The 23,618-nt window shown below is 32.2% G+C and overlaps 1 protein-coding gene across 2 annotated transcripts in view; it reads left to right on the top strand.

The window, feature by feature from the left end:
- Window positions 1–22,621, top strand: part of LOC113392109 (uncharacterized) — a 66,697-nt gene extending 44,076 nt beyond the window's left edge. For both annotated transcript variants that reach the window (XM_026628387.2, XM_026628388.2), the window contains exons 2-5: window positions 5,718–5,908; window positions 14,391–14,532; window positions 15,141–15,331; window positions 17,703–22,621. In XM_026628387.2, the coding sequence (XP_026484172.2) occupies window positions 5,718–5,908; window positions 14,391–14,532; window positions 15,141–15,331; window positions 17,703–21,578 (4,400 nt within the window). In that variant the 3' untranslated portion in view covers window positions 21,579–22,621. The remainder of the gene's footprint in view (window positions 1–5,717; window positions 5,909–14,390; window positions 14,533–15,140; window positions 15,332–17,702) is intronic.
- The last annotated feature ends 997 nt before the right edge of the window (window positions 22,622–23,618 follow it).

Genomic DNA, 23,618 nt, shown 5'->3' with positions numbered 1-23,618 from the left:
TATGAATTTTATTTTCTAAAACGTTTCTTTAACGAATTCAAGTTTTCTTATAATTATTTTCAGTCAGGACTTAAAAATAATATAGCGTCATCGTCATGTGAAACAATGGAAATTCATGGCTATTGAAATTATTTATTACTAAAGAATACCAATAAGTAAAAAATACGTACAATTTTCATAATATATAATAATATACATATATAACAATGTAGTAAATAGTACGCGCCATCACACTCAAGGGAGTAGAGAACGTCAGGCTGTTAGCCTTCACTGCATTACAGTCGGTCCTACCCCCAAGCCGAGCCAATAGGTAAAAAAAAACTAAGCAAAAATCTTAGCATACATTTTTAAACAAATAATGCACTCCTTAACAACGAAATTAAATTATAATGACAATTCAATATAGCCGCTTCATTTATTTGCAAATTAGTTAAGACATTCAAAGAAACATTGCAATTTATATTTCAAACGCATCGCAATGTCGGTACGAACACACCATTGTGACGCCATTCGATCAATCAAAAGAAATATTATATTGATTTAAGACTCTTACAACCGATTTTGAATCATAATTTTATAAGCTTAAAATTTAATTTAATTTATGCTTATAAACTCCCAGTAAGATCCTTATGTCGTTTTACTAAGAAAAATCAGCCAGATAAACTCCAAGATATTTCTTCAAAACACAGGCAGTATCAGCCCAGCATTATGGCATTTGTACCGAGAAATGTCGAGATCGATACATTTCATGTGATTTTTTTAAATACTTTTCTATCACTTTAAATAACACAAAATGTACGCTTATATACTATTTATATTACATTAACAAAATAAATAATAATAATAATAACTACTCGATTGTGTTGACCGTCAATAATATTGTAACAATAAAACTGGCAAAGTTCCATGGTTCATTATGGGGCATTAAACAAAAATCGATAACATATTTGACGCAATAAATATTTATCTATACAAGTTTTGCAAAACCTCTGATATTATGATCAGCGCTGGATCTGAATCCACAACAGCGCGATTTTTAAGACACTTTCTGCCTCGCACAACCACTCTGTGGAACCAGCTTTCGCCGGCGGTTTTTCCGAACCGATACGACTTAGGAACCTTCAAGAAAAGAGCGTACTCTTTCCTGAAAGGCCGGCAACGCACCTGCAAGCCCCCCGGTGTTGCAGATGTCCATGGGCGGTGGTAGTCACTTTCCATCAGGTGAGCCTCCTGCTCGTTTGCCACCTCTACTATAAAAAAAAAAAAAAATCTACACTCGGGGCTACTGTTCAGGGCGGTAAAATTAGGGTTAGAAGAAACACATCACACTATATTGATTTTATTATCTTCTAAAATATGAATAATTAAAAAATATATGTATAAATTTTTCTGATATAATTTAGTCGTTTTATGTACTTGAATAACTGTGTATCGAAACTTTGTATAATTTCGACAATGGGCGGCGTTTTTAGAGTGAATGTAGCCCTAAGGATGAATCCGGCACGATTTATGATGCCCTGGTACATAGGATATTCGACTTAGGTAGAGTAACGTTCCTTATTTCCATGATTTTCATCCTGGGTGTTAGATAATTGTATGTTTAAGTTACATTACGTCTAGCTTTTTACAAGCATAAAATTATATTATAGTTTCCAAAGATTTACACGGAACTAGTTGTGTCCGACGATTCCGCTCGTGTCGATTTTTATAGTTTGCTATATTGGTTGATGTTTTTGACTACTGCTCTATGCGTTATGAAGCTTGAAGCTATATCACCTGCCATATTCAACTATTCATATTTTTTTTCACAGATGCGATCGTACGGGACTTTTCGCTCTTTCATTATAATGGTATACCTAATTATTATGTAAAGAAGAGCCAAGATGGCCCAGTGGTTAGGACGCGTGCATCTTAACCGATGATTTCGGGTTCAAACCCAGACAGGCACGGCTGAATTTTCATGTGCTTAATTTGTGTTTATAATTCATCTCATGCTAGGCGGTGAAGGAAAACATCGTGAGGAAATCTGCATGTGTCTAATTTCAACGAAATTTTGCCACATGTGTATTCCACCAATCCGCATTGGAGCAGCGTAGTGGAATATGCTCCAAACCTTCTCCTTAAAGGGAGAGGAGGCCTTAGCCCAGCAGTGGGAAATTTACAGGCTGCAAAAGTTATGTAATTTCTTTAGCTTCTTAGGATTTTTGCAAGGGTAACCCCTAACTTGACGGGACTACCCGGACTATCTAACGCAAAAAGTTTTGTTAAAATCGGATTTGTGGTTAATGCCACTACCGCTTCGAACCATATTATAAATTCGTTCGATTAGGATATTTGTATAATTCAAATGATCGTGGCGTCTTTATTTACACCCATGTGTATAATATTATATAAATACATTATGAAATTAATTGATAACTGTATCATAGACGTCATGCCAATTAATTTTACGATTATTTTTTTTGAAATAACAGCAACTTCATTCGGTCTTTTAAGATCAAGTGAGATTTTGAGACATTAGATACTCGAGACGAGCTTGAATGTTCGTTTGTAAATTGACATAAAAGTTTATTGACCTCTAAGAACAGCTGATAGTAAATGATAATGATCGCAAGTGATGCAAGTGTCGGTACGCAAACGAATTACTAATTATAAATAATGTCGTAATGGTGATAGTTTTCTAAACGTTTCGCTAATGACAGTGTACCGAGTTAATTCACACGTTTGATATAATAGTCTAGGGGACGATCGTGAAAGATTGAATTGAATTTGTATTGGTTAATTTTATATTTTTTATCAGTATCCATTGAAATTGTAACTGAATATACATTTATTTTACATAAAATAATGTAAATACATTGGAAACAATTTCTTGATATTATGTATTGAATAGAGTCATAAAGTTTTAATTGTAAGGTGTTGAACAATCATCTAAATATAGGGTATATAATAGATTTACTTAAAAACTATAATAACTATGTTAATACTGTTAAAATAATGAACGTAACAAATGACACGTGTCAATTCAACATCAGCTCCCTGCCTACATCGACTGTTGCTTTCAATAGAGATCTAAGCAAGTGGGCCACTTTCACGACACTAGTTTTTCTTCTTGTTAACCTTCGTACGTTTGACGTTTCTTTTTTATTGTAAACATTAAGCGTATGTTATTATTGTGTTAAACATTCCATATTTAGAGAAGGATTACAGATATATTATTTCCGTTTTTCAAAGGCAGGGCCGGTAACCGGGACTGGCCGGCCAAAATATACGTAATAAATTTTTTATTAAATTTAATGATGGCAGATACCTAGAATTTCACATTCGTTCACATTAAAAATCAAATCTAGTTCTAAGTTACATCAGCCCGTACGTATGTATGAGTATAATATTTTATGTATAAATCCGTAATGTTGGTATAACTTTTTTTTTTTAATAATTAATCAAGTGCTATTATCGTAATGGTAGATATTTATAATTTCAGATTCCATTTAATTACAAAATAGCTTCATAACATGAACGCAATATTTACAAGCTTTGTTAATAGTAACGAGCACAATACGTGTGAATGAGGCTTAATCTTTTCACTCAGTGAAAACTAGGCCTTACGTTGCGATACCAGACTTCGTTATAAATTATATTAATAATATTAAATGAATTGTGTTCAAGGAGCTGTCAATTTTAAATTTATTCTATTTTTAAATTTATAACAGTAACAATACACATTTAATAAGTTGGTACCTATGTTAGTATTTAATTTCTAAAAAGTATTTAGTCTTCGGTATAAGTATGACCTAACCGTGCGTTGTGACGTATTGTTTATGCTGAAATTCAAAGAGACGAGATGGCCTAATGGTTAGAACCTTATGGTTGCGGGTCCAAATCCAGGCAAGCATCACTGAATTTTCATGTGCTTAATTTGTGTTTATAATTCATCTCGTGCTCAGCGGTGAAGAAAAACATCGTGAGGAAATCTGCTTGTGTTTAATTTCAACGAAATTCTGCTACATGTGTATCCACCAACCAGCATCGGAGCAGCGTGGTGGAATATACTCCAAAACCTTCTCCTTTAGGCAGAGGAGGCCTTAGCCCAGCAGTGGGAAATTTACAGGCTGTTAATGAGCTGCCGGGACCGTTTTAAGCTTAACTATTCGAAAATAAATTAAATTAAAACATAGATTTAAATTTGTTTATTTAAGATGCAAAATACAAACGGATTAATCACTATCCTAATATGAATGCAAAAGTCAGTATGTTTGTTCGTTTGCTTGTTGTTGCGTGATATTAAAGATCCTAACACCCTGCCACCTTACCCTCACACGCAGCCAAAGCGGGCGAAAACTACAACATAACAAATTACAAATTTAACGCGAAGTCGTTTGTAAAAGCAAGCATGTATGTAATAAAACTCAATTAAAGCCGTCTAACTTTCTAACTTTTAACTACTGAGTTAACTTTATAAATATTTGCGGTATTTTTTTCTCTCTCTTAATGACCGCCGTATATCGTTTAACTATTGATCAGCTTTCACTAAACGATTGCCGTTTAAGGCTATTCCACTAACGGTTATGCGATGATATGCGAAATATATGCAGATAATCCATGGACTGTTCGATTAGATTTTTAAGAGCTTATCTATACATATAATAAAATTGGAGTGTCTGTTTGTAATATTAAAATAACCTATTTTTACTAAATGCATATGTATGTATTACACAGTACATATACCAAAATATTTATTTTTACAATTTTTGTCTGATTGTTTGTTCCGGCTAATCTCTGGAACGGCTGACCCGATTTCGACGCCAATTAAAAATAATTAACCCGTCCAAATAAAATACCTCTTCAGCCTCAATAAAATATTTATCTAAATAAATAAATAGTTAGATAGTTAGTTAAACGATCTCAGCTAGAGTCGCCCGACGTCCAAAGGAAATCGTTCAACATTCGATTTGTAACGCAGCAATCCAAATACAATCTCTTGTATAAAACGTGTTGCTATGCACTTATATGTGAATTTACGTAACGACTTATTTCTCATTTCGTCGAGAAGTCGTTTTTTATTAGGGATCCGTACCCAAATGGTAAAACGGACCCTTTACTAAGACTCCGCTGTTCGTCCGTCCGTCCGTCATCAGCTGTATCTCATTAACCGTTATAGTTAAATATTCGAAATTTTCACAGGTGATGTATATCTGTTGCTGCTATAACAACAAATACTAAAAATAAAGAGTAAAATAAATATTTAAGGGCAGTCACATATATGATTTTATTGCCTTTTTTTATAGATAATGGTATGGAACCATTCGTGCGCAAGTACTACTCGCACTTGGCCGGCTTTTTAAGATATTTTAATTTTAACTAATTTGTTTTTACTTTACAACGAATATGTTTTAACAAATAATTAATTATGAATTCAACGCTTGTCATAAGTGAACGGTAACGAAAGTTGTAACGAAATATAGGGTTTGTAAACAATAGGAGGCCCAGTGATTAGAACGCGTGCATCTTAACCAATGATTACGGGTTAAAACACAGACAATCACCACTAATTTTAGAATTTACGATGTCGAAGTAAGGCCTTAAGATTTAAAATATGTCTATAATATTAAATATAAATTATAAATCAATAAACGAACAAAGTTCAATGTTCAATTTCAGCAATCTTAACTATATAACCAGACAAATAATTCTATTTTTTTTTTTGTTGTCAACAGGCAAGCATCTAGTCTTCACAACAGACCCTGAGTCAGTCAAGGATGAGTTCGCCTTCGATAACCCTGGGTTCAGACAAGAGGAAAAGAATTGGCAGCACGAAGCTCCAACCCTCCCTCTCGGTGGCAAGACGCATGCCTTACACGCTGAATTCACCAAACCAGAGCAATGTAAAGACGACTCGCATTTACAGGTAACTAAACAACCGGAGAGGTTTTACTAAAAAAAATTTAGTTATTAGTTTTATTATATTTGTTTAAAAAAAAAACTCAAGATAAGGATGCATGGTGCAATACCTTTGCCCTACTCTGCAATATATTAATATCGAATTCTATTTTACATTAATTAATTTAATACATATTAATAATTGCACTTTTAATTTAAAGTATTGAAATAGTAACTGCTTATAATTTTATTACAGACTTATTTGTTACGTAATTAATACAAGTCTGTCTTATTAGTGTTGTCAACTATAAAAAAGGTTTACTTTAAATATATTTCGAATGCATCGTACTTTACGATTACAAATAGTCTGAGTATACTATATGGCAAAAAAAATTGATTATGCTTTAACATACCTTTATATAAATAATAATAATTACTTACCACTAATATTTAATCTGAAAAAAATCATACTTATGTTAATTCATACATACATACACACATATGCACAAATGTACTCATATAAACAAAATCTCAATGGCATTTAAATCGAAACAAAAATATTTATTTTTTTATGGCAATCGGTAGGCAGACGTGCAAAATGGGCAGCCTAATTGTAAGTACACATCCCGTAGACTTTACGCTAACCTTGGTAACTAAGATGTTACGTCCCTTGTGCCTGTAGTTACACTGGCTCACTCACCCCTCGACCCGGAACACAACAATTCTAAGTACTGATGTTGCACAAAGCCCTACCGAGGTTATTAAATTTTAATATAACTATAATTCAGTATTACAACCTTACAAGAAATGAATAAGCTTTAAATAATAGTGCTGTAATATTACGGTTGTCACACGTCAATGTCATATTATACTAGAATGCCATCGCGTCGAGAGTCGAGATCAATTCGCTACGTGTTGCGTTGGCATGTGATCGGAATGACGTTAGCCGTTTTTGCAGCGTATATCTAGTTGCGATGAAATTATGCCGGGATATTGTGAAATGGCAACACTCAAGTGAATGTAAACGCATGATTCTACATTAAAATGGAAGGCATACGGTTGATAGGGTTGGCAATCTTATCGATATGTATGTATATTTAGGCAAAGACACGTTCAAAACCTTCAATTGTTGACTTTTTCGTCAAACGATTTCCTTTTTTTATTTATAGTTTTTGACTGTAATAGACTAGAGTTATTATCTTTAACAAATCACAAAATTTTAATTGCATGTATGTTTCCTCATATTTTCCATAACGATAGTTTGGTTGTATGTGTGTGTAGGTTGAGGTTTCTGGTACTGTTACGTACAAACGTTGCTTACAAAACAATTTAATAAGGTAGGTTCTGCGCTCATTGATTTCACGCTTTTCTCAATGAACAATAGCTAACTGCGCTGAGGACATTTTATTGTTTTAGAGTAATCCAGCGCGCAAGACCAAAAGTTTAACTTGGTTTCCAAGGCACAGGAGTGTAAACATTGTTCTGGACTGCTACTGAGAATTTTTCGCCAGAAAAACTTACGATATTTTTTTACGTATGATGTGTATATTATATATTAAATGTAATTAGGCTTATTTTATACTAAATTTGTATCTCTTGTAATAGATCACACCTTAAAGTGCCAATTGAGCACAAAACGTTCCGCAAAGTATAGATATTTTTTAATAAACATCGTGTTTTTATCCTAAATCGCCTTAACTCAAATAAGAGAATAAATTGTAATGGATCTTGATATAGCGATATTTTTTTTATTGGCCCAACCTAAGGTTTGATTCCAAGACATTGGAACACTAACTAACGAGGCACTTGGACCAATACAATACTTAATAGGAGACCTGGTAGCCCTAAGTTGAATTGATGTTTAATGGATAGTGACGGTGGGACACTTACCAAACGGTCACCATTCAGAATTACCTAATACGTGATGCTAGTAATTGCAATGAATCGCCTTTACAAATGTATAGTAAATATATATATAATATTTTTCTTTTTTATTTTATAAATCTTCTAATTTGCTTTTATATTCCTCAGTACGGTATTTTTTCTATGTTATATTAATTTCAATTATTATTTAGTTTTTAAAATTTAATTTTATATAGGTTAGTTTTGCTTATATAGTTTCCTATCAAAAACATTTTTGAAGGTCAATGTTGTTTACACCTTTAAAGACGTGTCACTTTGTATGTTACCCAACAGATATTAATTTTAAGTGCTTAGTGATAAGTTGATGGTGTAACTTTTCCAATAAATAAATAAATAAATGAATGAATGAATGAATGAATGAATGAATGAATAAATAAATAGAACAGGAACGACACGTAAACGCAAAGTAAGTATTAGTATAGTCGCCATTATTTAGAAACGAAGTTCTTAAAAATCACAGCATAAGGAAGGCGATCGTTCCCTCTCTGTCTTTCCAACTCTTTCTATTATTTATTTATTATTTTTATTTAACTCTTTATTGCACACCAAATATACATAAAGATACAAAGTATATTTTCTTTAAAACAAAATTGGCCAAGCAAAAGGCGGTCTTATGGCTTATAAGCCATTTCTTCCAGACAACCTTTGGGTTAGAAGAATAATGTGTATGGAAGACGGCAATATGGTGGTGCAGTAAAAACTTTTATATACGGTTTTATAAAATATTGTTTAAACTTATTTTTTGTTATAATTTAAATTCACGTGGGATTTTTAATAAAAAGTTTTTCATTGTCATTTTATTATTATCAAATGTTGTTAAGTTTTTCTTTTGTGTCTCATGTAATACATAATTTCCAAGCGGGAGTCACGACGACACCACTCGTATTTTTGCCACTAGCAACACATAAATGAAGCCTAGAAAATCGTGTACCAAGAAGGATTTATTACATTTTCCGATCAGTACTGACAACTCATATAATCATTATAGTCTTGACGTCAAAACGAAAAAGAAAATTAAATTATGCTGATATTCAATTATTTTAGTCTAACATGTCTATAGTGTCTGAGTTGGAAACAAATATGTACGGTAACTATAACTCCTTATAAATATTTATAGACTCGACTGATTTTGACGAAATAAGGACTAAACGATACCTTGGAATACTACTACTAGAAACATCCAATATATTTAAATTTATAATTTTATCCATTAAATCAAATAAAATCAAAATATAATTAATTCAAGTAGGCATCTACAAATACTTTTGAATCGTTATTTAACAGAATATTAAACGTTAAGCTAACACCGGTTTGGAATGTAGATTGTTCTGAAGAACCGGCAAGAAACTCAGTAGTTACTTTCCAATATTTGAAATAAAAAGTTATGGTAATTAAATACGATTCAATTTATATAACAGGCATATTATCAACATTATTGGTATTAGCAGCGGACAAACAGACATATAAAAAAATATGGTTGTTTTGATATTGCTTACTTATATATAATATACTAATTTAATTTTTATGTATATGTATATCTCATAAAAAAAATTCTATATACAATTTTATAGCAAACATTCACCCGAAAACATTTGCCCGAATGGTTATTTAAATAAATAAACTGTTACACAATTATTTCTTATCTATTTCCTCTGACATTTATATTTTTATTTCAAATATTTATTGCGGTTATTTAATCGATTTTTCAAAGAATGTAGTCACCGACAGACAAATTAATATCAAGTTAGTCATCGAATCGTTAATATATCATTATAGTTTAGTCGTTATAGCCAAGATGAAACATTTTTATCACAAACAGGAATTTCGTTCGTTCTTGGCCGCAAAATAAGTTTATTTGACCGTTAGAGTCAAGTATTGTCCTAATTTATCTTTTATAAATAAACTAGCTTCTCGATCCGACTTCACACGGGAAGAATAAGGGTCTATATACGACATTTAGATTGACACATATAGCTTTTTTTTTTTTTACCGACGGTGTATGTTAAAATTCTTGGCTTTTAAAATATCTATGCGTACAGACGGCGGTAAGCGACTTTGTTTTCTATTTCGTAGAATTAGGCAAAGATTAAATAGTTCAGCCTTTGGTCCTCTTGTCTTGTTTTTTACACGCTTGTCTGTGTAAATTATAATATACATATATTGTTTAAAGTTACTGATATTTCACAAAGGATTGTACGCCTTCCCACGTGTATTTTAAAATCGCTTCTCTGCCCAAATGTTGCCTCTGAAAAGGCCGCCGCCGCCGGTTGCACCTCATGCCGCTTTTGTTAATCCGAATGTCAAATTTAGTTACAATATTGGTGTGTAATAATAATTGAATAACTAAACCGATTACCTATTGTTTAAATTTGCTAATTGCCACCAGCAATGCGATTCTGTAAGAAATCACTTCGTATCTCACTCGTGAAATGTTGACAACCGACGGTGATACACCATTCAGATACGTGTTACGTATACATTTTATAATTATTATAGTCATTGTGGTATATCATATCATAAAATTGTTCTAAAAAAATATTTCGATAGATTAAATAACACAAAATAAAATAAAAAAATTAAAATTGTATGCTTAGTCTCTTCTGCTGTCATGGACTCGACGCTAATTGGTACTTAATATAAAACGCATATCGTGTCTACGTCATGAGAAATGTAATCATATGTATTATTTTGATTGTCATTTTGTTTAGTAGACCTTTGAACATAAAATAAAAAAAAAAACACATTCTGACATTTCAAGCTGGTACTCTGCGGTGAGTTTCGAGTTTCTTGTTACAGAATAGCCTAACTGGTTTTAAAATTTGGGATGAGTTTCATTTAATTGTAGCTTACATTGAAATCTAGGATTGATTTATCGAAATACCAACAGCTCAATGTTCTAGATCTTCTTACTAGAGGCGAAAAACCTTATAGTGTCTATTCCGATTATGGTACTTTGATACCAAGAAATATATTTGACAATAATGACACCGGTATCTTATCTTTTTATTACGTCTGTGCGAATAGAGCAAACGACTCAGCAGTCGTAAATTTTTTCAAGAACGAAGCCCCATTAGGGTATCAATGTGTCCTTTGTAGTATAGTCGGAACTATAAACACTATGAGGTTTTTTGTTTACTACACGTTAAACGGACGTCGGTTATAAAGGCGACCTTAAGTTAGGTACTAAAGATTTGAATAATTAATAATAAATATAAATAATAAATATTGGCCAACATCACATACATCACTCTGATCCCAATGTAAGTGGCTAAAGCACTTGTGTTATGGAAAATCAGAAGTAACGACGGTACCACAAACACCCAGACCCAAGACAACATAGAAAACTAATGAACTTTTTCTACATCGACTCGGCCGGGAATCGAACTCGGAGTGGCGTACCCATGAAATCCGGTGTACACACTGCTCGACCATGGAGGTCGTCATTGAATACTCGCTCGATATGTTTATCAGGAACGATTTTCAAATAAGGGTCTGACTTTAATGTTTGTTTTGGTAAAACTCGGTGGTAATTTATTCCCGTCTGGATAGGTACCATCCACTCACCATATATTTCACCACCAAGCAACAATATTTAGTATTATTTTGTTAGTATTTGAAGGGCGAGTTAGCCAGTTTAACCACAGGCGCAAGGGACATCATAGTTCCCAAGGTTGGTGGCGCAATGGCGTTGTCAGGAATCGTTAATAATTTCTTCCAGCGCTATTGTCTATGAGCGTTGGTAAACATTTACCATTAGGTGGCCCCTTTGTGCATCCGGACTACCTATTTCATACAAAAAATCTTAATATAATGATAATAACTTCGTCGACATTAATAAATCCATATATTACAAATTTATAAATAATATCATAGATGATTGAAACCCTCGACGAACGACATCGCGTTAGTTCTCAAATGTTGTTTATTAGTCTTTATTCTTGTCTTGTTTTAAACTGCAATCAGGGCCGGATCTACCATATGGCTTTTTGGGCTTCAGCCCAGGGCCCCGTGGATTTAAAAGGGCTCCATCTAAGTCAAGTCAAAGTCAAAAATAGACGATAATGCGAAAGAATCCGTAACTTTATTAAGTTAAACCGGTCGTATGGTTTCAAGTCTACGTTCAGATATGTCTTAGGTGGGCCCTTAGCCCAGGGCCCCCTAAAGTTCCATCCTGGCCCTGACTGCAATAGTCTATAACTTTCTCAAATAAAGGAGTTATCTCAATCAAAAGAATTTCTTAAAACGGACTGTTAGTTAGATGGTTAAATAAATACCTATTTAAATTGTCTACATTACGCACCACAGTATAAAAATATCTCAAATATTAACGAAGGATTAAAGCTCAGTGTACACGGATGTAGGTAACCGAGAAGGTTTTATGGAATGATGTCATTACACCGTCGTAATAAATCTCGTAAGTAATGATAAACAAATTAAATCATTAATCTAACTCATTATTCATCGTAATGAAATCTGTTTGTACGTTCTGTAAAAAATATGCGACTTAAATTATTTTTTTTTTAATTATTATTTATTTATTCTTAGGAACACCAACAGGAGACAATAGTTAAATAACAGGGATACATAATATTAACAAGAAGATAATTTTATTTTTTTTATTTTTATTGTTAAACACAATATGTATTAAATATTATGAAATAAAAAAAAATTTAATAATAATAATTGCATTGTTGCTTTAAAATAATTCTGAATTTTAAAGTGAAAAAAATATATAATTATTGATCATTATCGTTATAAAATTAACATATTCAAATATTAATTCGAATTTCTTGGTACATATATAAATACATATATCTATTAAGAAATTCCAATTTAAATGAATATTAAATAGATACAATCATTTATAGAGAAAAAATTTATAGACTCGAAAGTAAGTACAGATAAATATTATAAAGTTATCTGTAATAATAATAAATATTACATTCTAATTATCCCACTGCTGAGCCTGGGCATCTTGAGCGGATCCAAAATTACTCCGCCGTATGGCAAAAATGCAGTTTTCCTCACGATGTCTTCCTTCACTAAGGTTCGAGATCAATTAGAAACACAGATTAAAAAACAATGATGCTTGCTCGGCTTTAAACACCTTCAGTTAAGGTTCACGTGATTCTTGAAATCCATCTAATAATGTTAATATTAGTATTGTATTTTTTTATAGTTTTTTTATAAAACTTTTATAATATATTTTTTTATTATATAAGTACGTTTATCTACGCTGGTACTTTATATAATTTAAATCTTTAATAACTTCCTTATTTCTCACGTCATAAAGGTCATCAATTATAACGAAATAAATGATATCAGAAACTATTATTGTTCGTTTATTTTCAAATGGCTCAGTCGGTTTTATCGTAATACAAAAATAATAAGAGAACATTTACGTAATATCTATTTATATGATATTGAATTTATAATTATAATATAAATAAATAATTGAGACCTCGATTAATCTATGATATTCATTATGTATTAGTGAAAAAATGGCGTTTTGAACGTCGAAACTTTTATCGGAATTTAAAATTAAAGTGGAAATAAGTAGTTAAGTGTAATAGTGTTGTATTATAAATAAAGATATATTAATAATAAATTCTTAGTAGGGCACAATATAGCTAAGTTATTAGCAAATCGCATGAAATACGTAAATCTAATGTTTATCTTTTTTCCTACTTCCATTGGAATAGGATGTTGGAAAGTTTGTTTAAAAGATACTTTGAAAATTCAATACGATACAACATTTTACGAATTCGATATGAATTCTCAGAAATTAAAGATGTTTTTATTACCTAATAAATCAGCATATTATATTTTTATACACGCAATGTAGTGTTGAACAATATTTTGTAATATGATATATACTGAGACATATATGGAACACAGTATAACATAGAGACTGGGTCTATAGTCCATTGGCTGATTCTAAAAATATGACTTTCTAATGTATGCTGTACGATATTATCACACAATGGATAACACCCAAATCATACTTATTATATAATTATAGTATTCACTGTCGAAGGTCCCTTCACGTTAAACTACTATTTGCATGTATTAGTGTGAGTGCGTGACGACTACAAGATGTCTTAGTGTGCGTAAGACTAAGAGTACAGACAGCAAAAAATACAAATTAGTTTATTGTTCTTTTATAAACAAATGATTAATTTTGTGAATGTTTTGATCTATAGCGCCTTTGTATAATTATGTTAATTAATAATTTTGTTTTGACTCTTAAAGTTTCAATCGTATCATTAGTATTTATGTAATTATTTTCATTATAAACTTAAATTCGACTTCCATTTATAGGCCCAGTGCGTACAAGTATTTACGTACATATACGTTTTATTTAAATATTTTATATAATGAAATGTACAACAGAAACAGCTTATCCATCTATATATTTATTTGAATGTTAAATGTTGTTTGTTTGGCTATTATATTATTTGGCTCTTGTGGTTGAAATTTACTATAGATACATTAATATGTTCCCATAAACAATTAACAAATACTATTTTGATATGTTAAAATCTGTAAGCTGTAATGAAATAACGTTATCTTTTTTAAATTTTCAGCGTGCACGAGTGCGCCGCGTAAAGCTATGGGCGCGCGACTTCACAGGTCTGGGTCTGACGTGTGGAGGGGGCGCTCGTGATGGAGTGTGTGTTCACTCCGTACTTAGGAGCGGCCCCGCAGCAGCCGCGAAGTTACAACCCGGTATGCAATAATAACAATAATTGATTTATTAAAACTCAAAATAATTTTAATGTCATTTTATGATGGTAGCTCTACCGCCAAAACTCTGTTTTTGCAACTATAATTACATAGTATATTGTATATAGATATATTATGAGTCTTGTATGGTAATATCGAATACAAAATTTTGATTTTCCATATATTTTTTTTTTTTTTTATTAATCTTGACATTTAAAATTATTAATAGGAAAAGATAAAAATATCTTTAGAGTTATATTGTAGGAACGAATACGTTGCGAAGTCGAAATCTTGTTGGCTTACGCACCTAATATAACTAAATGTTAACTTCACAGACACTAAGATGTCTGTCTTTATTTAAATTTTAGCTTTTTCTTTTAAATTATAATAATTGTATCAATGTATCTTTCTCCTACTGTTACTATAAAACTAATTATGAATGATTGTGTCGGATTTGAATATTCGGTATCAGATAATATTTTATTACAAAAAAAATATTCCTGCATATTTTCACTTTTGACATAGACATATTAAAAAAAAAGTAAAAATATTTAAGAGGTAATAAGCGATGTTGGCTAAAATATTAATAAGTATTATTCTTTAATTTCCAGGAGACAAAATTAAAAGTATTAAAATAGAGTTCACTGGCACACCACTAGAGGACGCTGTCGCTATCCTCTCCCTTGCGTCTCCTTATCCGGTGGAGTTAGAGATCGTGGAAGGCGGACGGATCAGTGGGGAGGGCTGGAGAGTCCACCATCCTTTGATGAAAAGGGCTGGTTCCACGGGCGATGTTAACACGGTAATAATTAACGTACACCATATTTCACTCCCTTTAAAATTAATATCATAATATTAATTTTAAAGTGAGTTAATAGTGAATCAATCAAGCTTAAACATTTTTTTAACGCATGCGTAACTCACTTAAACTTAACGTCGACGCTAATTCAGTATCCACACTTTGGTTTATCTTAAACAAATGACTCCTCAATTCAGCACCTTAGCCGCTAACAGCAACAAACCGTATCAGTTGGTTTCGAATTTCCAACAATGTGGATATCATCGGTAGTAACGGCTAGTGTCTTGCAAATAATTCAGAACACCTCAGTTGATGTCTTTAACAAACCAATGTGTATGGATTTCGTTTAATTAGGGTGACCAAAATATGAGTATTCATTAAAGCCTATTAAATTTAAGTATTTATACTGACGGTTTATCATATAATACTTACAAAACCTGTAGACAGGGTGAATTAGAAACGCTAAAACTGTTATCAACGCCACCTATTAACATTTATTAGAAACATATACATTTTTTTTGACAAAAAATCTTCGTAATCTGCAGTATTTAGATTAGATTTTTTAATCCAATAATGTTTATTGTGGTAGTTAGTAATACCATCTTGATCAAATTTGAATTTGTCAGTCCAGACGATTTTATAAAAAAAAATGCATCTTCTAAATCTTCATTAAGCATGAATCTACAGAAAGCAACTCTTCTTTCAGCATCCTCTTCGTAAATAACGTTCACAAGATTAAAATGATAATACAAAAAATCTTAATCGTAACTTAGCTACTGAACTGTTTATGAATCTAAATTTAATTTTAAATTTGTATTAAGTAAGTAAGTTAAGTAAATAAGTAAGTTTTTTTACATTGGTTATTATTTTAAATCAATTTTGTGGGAATTTTAAAGAGCGACCTTTAGTACGAATTCGGTCATGTTCGAATACGAATTTCCACCAACGTCCTTTCTGATCATTTTATTTCGGTTGCTTTTAAATAAATTCCTAGTTTTTATACATTTTCGGAAAGCTAATTAAACGATTATGTTTTTAAAATAATCTGCAGAACATATTTCATAATGTTTTTTTTTGTTTTTCAGGCATATTTGAGGGAAAAAAATAAAATAAATAATGAAATAATATCGTTTTCCGTCTCGCATTTTTAAATTTAGACTGATAATTATTGTTTAAATATTGAAAAATATCCAATGTTTAATCATTTTTATAAATCAGAAGGAAAAAATAGATTTTAATAGATACTTTTTTTAAATACATTTTTGAAGTTGCATTTTTGACTTATTTTGAAAAAATCTAAAAAACGCGATAACTCAAAAATGGTTCACTTTTGCATCATGCATATGGGGGTTAAAATTATCGCAAATAGTCACCCCTATCACCTCCTAACGGGAATACGTCGAATTACCAATAACCCTGTATATTTAATACGCCACGGCCCACAATGTATTAATAGGCCTTATTCGGTATTCGGAAAACTCCATTATAAAATCAGACATATATCATAAATAAAGTTATGTAAATAATCGTAAAGCTCGTGTTAAAAAAGGTTATATTATGTCTGAAGGGGTGGTGAGTATCAAACCTGAGACTTTCCTACCATTTGTTCATTTGATGGCACTAATCATTGCGCTCTTGAGGCCTTAAGACATTAACTTTTTATATGCAACATATTACTATGCAAGCCGCTCCTATTCCGACTTATATAATAATTGTATTCAGGACTCAGGTCTTGTCACGACGTCTATGCCTTGCAAATGAATAAAACAATAGACGATTCGTGAACAAAAGTACGCGTCACACCAAACAGGTTATAATTTCCCATACAAATTATATAAAATCATAAATTCAATCACCAGTACAATTTGATCTCTAATAGCTAATAGTTCTTAATAAATAATGGATTTATTAAATTTTGTTGAATATTTCAACAACTTCGAAATATTGTAAAATTTAATTTAATACACAGTAACTTGATATCCAATGAGAGTATGCTTAGGCTGTTTATAGCCTGGCATTTATTTGTATATACGACGTTTTATACGTATGATTGAAATGTTTGGAATACAATCATGTCGCCTACGCCTTGGAATGTAGCGTTTTGTTTTGAATTCAATTGAAGAAAGTCACAAGTGATTAGACAATAGAATAAAAATTTTATTTGGTTGCGACTGCACGATACCAGCATATAAATTATTTATTAATATGTATAATTATTTTTTACCTGTAACATCTTAAGTTTTTTTTGTTTGTATATTCAGTAGGAATGCGATAAAATACTGTAACGGAATGTTCAATTAATAACTGACTCTGAGATTTTAAATGTAATGCATTACCGACTTCCTTTAAACGAACCCTTTTTCTTTTTTTACAGCTTGAAAAAGAAGGGAAACTCTTACATCCCCCGCAGTCACCTCTCCCATCGCATTCAAACAATTCTACTCTAGAAACTAAACATACCAAGGGAGGTATTAAAAAAATTATCACGGAAAAAATCATAACCACCACACTGGAAAGAAATAAGAAAGAGAAAAAAGATCCACCTACTACTTTAGAGCGAGAAAACGAAAAGAATTCTAAGCTTGCAAACAAAGCGCGGCATTCCGACACACCGGCGAGCTTCAACAAACCAGAAAGAAATAAAAATAGAAATTCTACTGGAAGCGACATTCAAATTATTCAACCTGAGAATGGAATCACGCATTATGAGCACGCGGAAGTACAGAAAAGAGAATATGATCCCAAACGAGGCATGAAGTTCGGTATTCGAGTCCTACCACCAAATGTACCCGATGATGGCGTATTGAAACAGAAAAGTATCGAAAATGGCGCTGTAGTACTTGAGAAAAATTCAGTCGACGAACCTGACAAGCCAGAGCCACAAAGATTAGCGCCCGTTGCACTAATCAAACATGAAAATGAAACTGAACAAAAGAAACCAGTCGTTGCAAAGAGGAGGGAGAAAATCGCGCCACCGATACCAAATGCGAGAGTGAAACCGACAGAGTCTGAAGTAAATGTCAGCCATGAAACGTCAAAAACTTCCGAAACATCGTCTCTATCGTCATCATTCACTAGAACTGATCTTAATTCTAGTGGCATAAAAAGAGACGAAAACGGTATACCCCAAGAGTTACCTCAGCACATGTTCGATGCAGCAAAAGCAGCAAGAAGTAATAGAAAGAGTTCAGCGGATCTTGTTCAAGAGAAAGAAAAAGTTGAGCATAAGAAAGAAGAAGCTCCCAAACCGAAGAAATCTAAAGGTAAAGCACCTTCGCCTCCAGAACCAGAGAAGAATAAAAGTGACGACAGCATACTGGAGCAAATGAAAAACTTACATGACTTCTTGAAGAATGAGAAGCATCATTCAAGTCTCTTGCATGACTCCTTTACATCAAATAGATCAGTGACGTCATATAACACTTCAACTCCGAAAGTAAATAAAACAAAATCGCGTCTCGATGAATCTATAAATTTTAGTCAAGACGACATTGATGATATTGTTGGAAAACCTTTTAAGAGGGAAAGCGATTCTCTTAACAATTATTTTGAAGATTCGAAATCTAATCTTTCATCGAATCAAGACGTTCATTCGGTGGTATCTTTGAATAATAGTGACAAAAGTGATAAAGGGTCTACTACAATAGAACTAAACAACAGTGACATAACTATACATAGTTCTCCGTTAAACGACACGGGACATTCTACTTCAGACGATGCTTCAATTTTAGATGAAAGTGAACGTAAAGCTGCTTCACTGGGTGATCTATCTAGATTCGAATTGAGGGCTAAAACTAGTAAACCATCTACAGGTACTTTAGAAAGAGCTCAGAGCTTAGATATTTCCGCAGATGATGCTGAAATCCAAGAGAGTACGTTATCGCCTAAGAAAAGGAAAGCGATGTCTGTAGTTGAGACAACATTCTTTGATTCTGGTTCTGATGATGTGTTACCAGACATGATAGATTCAGATAAAGAAGTTGTATTAAAACAAAAGGAACCCCGACTCAGTCTGAATATCGCCAAAACTTCCGCAATGGAAGGACTAAATACATTCCAAAGAAATCGTCTAAAGAAAGGATCAGAATTTGGTAATTTGGAAGATGCTATCGTTAAGGGTTCAAATAGTTCAATGGATTCAAATAAACATGGATCACAGGAAATTGCTATGCGTAAATCTCAAATTAATTTAGATTCAACTCAAGAAAGCGATGATCAGGAAACATCTGACCATTTGGCGCGTAGAATAATGGATGAAAACTTGAAAGTCCATTTGAAACTTGTATCCGAATTTGCTAAATCAACATCCGATGGTAATAATTCTAGTTCATTAGAAAGCAGCCAAGAATCGCACACATCACAAACAGTAACTGAAGCTAAACCAATCAAATATGAGGAAAAACTTACAATGACCTATGATACAAACATTCCAGACGACATGAAAGTATCTCGTAGTTCATACGTTAACAGCTTGGAAAGACCAAAATCCGAAATGATGAAGAAACTTCTAGCAAAGAACCCAATTTTTAACGTTCATGTTGATCAAACACCACAAAAGTACGAAGCGTCGACGAGTAAAGAAACGCCTGCGTTAACGGATTCTTTTAAATCAACCATGCATCAACCGGACATCGTTAACTTTGATTTAAAAACATCAACAGCTGCACCCAAGAACAGAGACTACGAAGATTTTGTTAGCAATATCAGAGTGGGCTCAAACAATAATAGCTTAAAACACAACAAAAAGCCTCAAGAAACAATTTCGACTGATTGGTCTGAATCTAAGAATAGAGCAGAAATTCAAAGCAGCAATATTGTTACAATATCTACTGATGATAAGAATTTAGCTTCAGACAGTAAGACTAATTCTTACACAAAATCTATAGAGATCGGCGAATCGAGCTTGAGACTGGTTCCCGATCTTGTTGAAGGCACAAAGAGTCGAACGGAGCAGAAAGAAACTAGAACATTATACATGGAACCAGCGAACGTATCCCTGACTATGAAACAAGAACCGGTTCAGAAAACTGTCATGGTAAATGTGACTGAAGACGATTATGGAAATAAAGTTATTACTCAGAATGTAGAAAAAGTTTCCACTAAATATGTAAGCTCTAAGATCGAGGCTCCCTTGCAAGTTGAACAATTAACTTTTGGCATTATGAAAGGTGGTGCCATTGATGAATTAGAGCTAGAAGAGGGCAATGTGAAAGATTTTGACAAGAAAGTGCTTGAAGATATCAGAAGACAAAATCCGAACATACATTTTACAATAACCGAACCATCATATACAAGAACTGAAACAATAATATTGAACACAGCAGATATGAATGAAGAAGAAGCGAAAGCGTTAATGGAAAAACTACAGAACGATCCCAGCTTTATGGCACAAAAATCATCTGAGGAACTGTCACGTATGGGTATAAGGATAATTCAAGATTTAGAAGACAGGAATACTGCTAATCAAGACACGGTTGAAGTGACAAAAACAAGATATTCTATAAACCCAACTCTGATATCCACCGATCAAAATATATGTAAAATCGAATCAAAAGACTCGGAATCCCAAAAAGATCACGTAACAGAAATTCAAGTGGTCACACCAAGAATAGAAAAAAACACTAACGAAAGATCAGAAATAAATAAAGATAAAATATCAAGTAGACAAAGAGCACCGGCAGCTGTTAAAAAGTACGAGGAACCGGTCCTGTCTTACGAACTTGATATGGAATTGCTGAATGACTTCATATCGAATGAACGATATCATTCAGCGAAACATCAAGCCGACATGAGAAAACGAACGAGTCAAACTACAAATGAACCAAAGAAACGACATTCCGACTTCGATTTACCGCGAAACAGTCACATCAAATTCCGTACAGCTACTTACGAATCACCAAAGGGGACGATCGTGACTAGTACCGATTTAGAGAACAGACGGCTTTCCCAATTGGACCAAATGCAGCTTCGATCACAAAGCGACCAACCGGCATCGAGCGACAAGCCTGTAATTTCAGCGAAACCTAGCAATATACCCGTTAAAACGTTAGATAAGAAACAATTAGGAGGATTCGTGTCGTCTAAAATACCGGTATTCGCAACTCAAAAGTCACTAAGTCAAGAGAATTTATCAGATAAGAATTTTTCATTACCTCGCTCACCGCCTCCAGGCCTAAGCAGTAGTTCTGGCAATATATCAATTACGTCTATAAAAAGCAGTTCAAGAAGTCCAAGTGGAGGAAGATTATAGATTTAGATCTAATGATAACTTTCGAAGAATATATTATGAAGTAGGTACAATATCATTGGGGTTAATGTAAGTTAAAATATATAATGAAATTAGTTGTAGTCATTGAGATTTTTAAATCACGTAAGTGCCAGAAAATTATAAATTATTTGCTTACGAAACGAAATATGTGCCTTATAAATTTTAAAATTTCTTATTATTATTGTTTTCCTTTAATATGCGGAATTATTGTTTTGGGTTGTGAAAAAAATGTGTTTACCTAGTTTTAGAATATGCGTCACAATTCGAATTAGGAAATTAAATAGTACAGATAAAAAAAATAAAGAATAAATTTGTTATCATACCAACGTTCCGTCCGAAAAGTATTGCCGTGTAATATATATTTTTAATCTAGGTATATACCCTTATTAAGACAGGAAATAACATTCCATTAATAATAATATATTTATTAACGAAATACAAATTTAATTTACCAATATTTACGTTGGTAGAACGTCTTCCAATTGCAAACTATTTTTAGTTGGCTGAATGAAAAATGAAATTAAATAAGAACAGAAGAAAAAGATATATTTAAAATAAGAATTAAAAACCTTTTCTAAATTCGATAACTATAATTAATTATATTAGCTTGTAATGATAAAATGTTTTATGTAAGCATTTTTGATGACATGTAGTAAAAGAAATCCATTTTTTTTAATTATTATTATTAAACGTGCACACGTAGATAATATTTTCTAAAAAAGTATTCTATTAAAGATTTACACTTCTCGTATCAAAGAAATATTTCATTTAGATACAAGATAATTTAAAACTTTTTTTTATTCTAAGTTGTATGGTCAAAGTCGTCTGTTTGACATTTTTTTTTTCTTCATAAAATGTTTTATGATTAATATATTATGTAATACTGGTATCCATGTGATCATGTTTTTTTTAAATTATATTGTATGAAATGTTACAAGTGTATATCGCATTACCAAGTTATTATCACAATTATACAAATTGTATTTTATTGATGTATTATATAAATAAAGACAAATTTTAATGTTTTTGTTTGTTTTTTTTTTTGTTTAATTAGTCTAGCAACACCGACCAATAATCCTCTTATAGTTTAAATCTAGAAAATATATTTTGGCTTGTTTATTGATCGTAGAGTTGACCTAGCTGATGTATGTGAGGCATTACATTATAGCTAGCGTGAGGACCTTCTCAACTTATTATGGCCATAACCAATTCCGTAGGACATCTTAGCCGAGCATGTTGGCGAACACGAGTGCACTCTATTCGTCTTATAATAGGACTAGACCGGAAACAGTACGAGAAGTTACAATAAACTAAGTAAGTAAGTCAGATAGATAAAACAAGATATCTCTGCTTTATTCCAAACCTAAGAGAAATAAAAGCCATTTAAACAACATTTGACGGCAAATTGACGCGATATCATTGGTCGAGAGCTTGATTAATCTATGATATTCACTGTGGCTTTGCGATAAATGGCGTTTTGAAGGTCGACGAAACTTATCGGAATTTTGGAAGTAAAATTAAAGTGGAAATAAGTAGTTAAATGTAATAGTGTTGTATTATAAATAAAAATATATTAATCATTAAAAAGTAGTAGTATACAAATTATTTGAGTTATTACACAATCGCATGAAATACGTGAATCTAAAGTTTGTTTATCTTTTTTCCTACTTCCATTGGAATAGGCTATACGTCATTTAATTGGCGAAAAAGTTCTGTTTCTAACTGGTTCTTATCAGTAGAATTATACATGTAATGAAGATACCATACATATCACTACAAAGTATAAAACGAAGCCGCTTCCCGCTGTTGATCATAATCGCCAATTATGGTCAACAAAAAAGCTATGATCTACATTCTGTAGAATATTTAGTATCAGCATTACATCTGTGCGAAGTCGGGGCTCTAGTGATCTTATAAAATAAGTTGTCTAGGCAACTTACTTAAATAATTTATATTTTATAATTAATGTGCCTGTATGTCTCGTTCATACATACGAGAAGAAATAAAACAATTTATTTTTTG

Source organism: Vanessa tameamea, chromosome 27 (assembly GCF_037043105.1).
Source record: "Vanessa tameamea isolate UH-Manoa-2023 chromosome 27, ilVanTame1 primary haplotype, whole genome shotgun sequence".
Classification (NCBI taxonomy): Eukaryota; Metazoa; Arthropoda; class Insecta; order Lepidoptera; family Nymphalidae; genus Vanessa; species Vanessa tameamea.
The sequence above is the reverse complement of the archived record's forward strand: the minus strand, read 5'-3'. Positions and strand labels throughout refer to the sequence as shown.